This window comes from Magnolia sinica, chromosome 8, assembly GCF_029962835.1.
Source record: "Magnolia sinica isolate HGM2019 chromosome 8, MsV1, whole genome shotgun sequence".
In the NCBI taxonomy this organism is placed as follows: Eukaryota; Viridiplantae; Streptophyta; class Magnoliopsida; order Magnoliales; family Magnoliaceae; genus Magnolia; species Magnolia sinica.
In genome coordinates this window covers 39171388-39173313 of record NC_080580.1, presented here as the reverse complement: position 1 = coordinate 39173313, position 1926 = coordinate 39171388, and the positions used below count along the sequence as shown (strand labels likewise).

Genomic DNA, 1926 nt, shown 5'->3' with positions numbered 1-1926 from the left:
TTATATTAAACAATGTCCAGAGAGAAGAAGAAAGCCCAAGCCTCCCCTATTACGCTTGATCTTGCACCACCGGAGCATCTTGATAGTCATCAGGACTCCACCTCACTACAATAGGCTGACTCCGGTCCTACAAGGCAAGCATAGAGATCTTGCAATAGAGGAGGGCGGTTGAACTCCCTTGAGCAACAAGTTGAAGCACTAAACCATAACATGAGTTCTATGAGGCAGTTACTAGAATAGCTATAGCCCCAATAAGTACAGGGGACTGCCCAAGAAGTTAAGCAATTGGTCCACTATCCTCCTCGGCCCTCCAACACGCCTGTCACCTCTTAAAGAAGCTGACAGCTCAGATCGATAAGGTCGGTCCCTTCTCACGTTTCTAGGACTACAGCTCTACCCACTTCTGACATACGTTATGAGTTGGACAAAAAGAAGCGTGGTAAAGCTCCCGTCGAAGCTGTGGCCGAGGGCGGCGAACCATGGGAAGCCGAACTAAAAGACTTACATGGTTAGATTGGGTACATACGACAAGCCTACGGTGCAAATGCTCTGACCCCAATGGAGGCAATAATGGAGGAAATTGAGCCTTTGTTTACTACTGACATTATGCAGGTGCAATTGTCGGACAGGTTCTGTATGCCACAAATCACTCCATTTTTGGGAACTAACAACCCATTAGAGCATCTGAAGTCATTCAAGGTTTGGATGGAGCTCCACAATGCGTCCACTGCAGTAATGTACCAGGCAATTTCACTAACCCTGACTGGGGCTGCTCGGAAATGGTTCAAACAGTTAAAGTCGCACTCCATTAGCTCATTCTCCCAGCTCGGTCAAGTTTTCGTCATGAACTTTATTGGGGTAAAGGAGAGACTCAAACCAGCCTCCCACCTTCTCAACGTCGTTCAAAAAGAAGGAGAGCTACTGAAGGACTATATCAAGCGATTCAATCTTAAAGTGATGCAAGTACAGAAGCACTCTGAGGAGATTGCTCTGATTTCAATAATGGGAGGTTTAAGAGATCCCAAGTTCCTCTTCTCATTGGACAAAAACCCCCCGACAATGATGATCGACCTTTTAAATAGATTGCAGAAGTATTATAATGTTGAGGAAGCCTCTACCCTATGAAAGGCCATCCAAAGTAAAGGAGCAGTGGCCAAAGAACCACTACCAAAAGTAGAGTCCAACTCAGCTAGTGGAAGCAAGAAAAGGAAGGACGACCAATCACCAGACAATCAACGTCTGAGCAAACGGCTTGACAAGAAGTTCAAGTCATACACTCCCCTTAACAAAACACCTGAGCAAGTCTTAATGGAGATCCAATACAAATGCACCTTAAATGGTCGAGCAAGATGAAATCCAATCCTGACAAGTGGAGTAAAAATAAATACTTCCATTTTCATCAGGACCACGGTCATTCGACGAACGATTTTTTCGACCTTAAAGAGGAGGATGAAGCGCTCATCCGCAGCGGGCATGTAACGCCCTGAAATTTGGGGGTTGAGGATAACTCAGCTCCCGAGTTTCAAAACATCACTTATGCAACATATTTAATGATGGATGTATATTGTCAGTATGAGTACATAAAACATGGAATAGATTAATCCAAACTACAAACATAATTCAGGGATAAGTGAAAAATACAAGCGGAAGACTTAAAGAAATATGTGTACAGGTGTAAGTCCCTGAAATACGTATACATGCTAGGTCATACTTACGAGTGTTGCTATCAAAAATACAAGTATTAAAATGAAATTCATCTATTCCAAAAGAAAACCCAGAATTCCCGCACATCAGGACATGGCTCACAAGAACCCGCCCGAGAACTGCATAAAAGAAAATGCGGCCTCATCATCCTCGAACTCCTGCTCTGCCTCAGGGGTCGCATTAACATCTGCATCTAAGACAGAGTCTAGTTAGTGTTTAAAC

At 43.9% G+C, this 1926-nt stretch overlaps 1 protein-coding gene across 1 annotated transcript; it reads left to right on the top strand.

Annotated features, from left to right (window-relative positions):
* Nucleotides 1–558: 558 nt before the first annotated feature.
* LOC131254236 (uncharacterized) lies at nt 559–1125 on the top strand. The gene has a single exon (XM_058255232.1). It carries the CDS (start codon nt 559–561, stop codon nt 1123–1125), a length of 567 nt encoding a protein of 188 aa, XP_058111215.1.
* The last annotated feature ends 801 nt before the right edge of the window (nt 1126–1926 follow it).

Excerpts from the sequence above, each read along its gene's own strand:
- LOC131254236 (XM_058255232.1), top strand. The coding sequence starts at position 559 with ATGGAGGCAATAATGGAGGAAATTGAGCCTTTGTTTACTACTGACATT.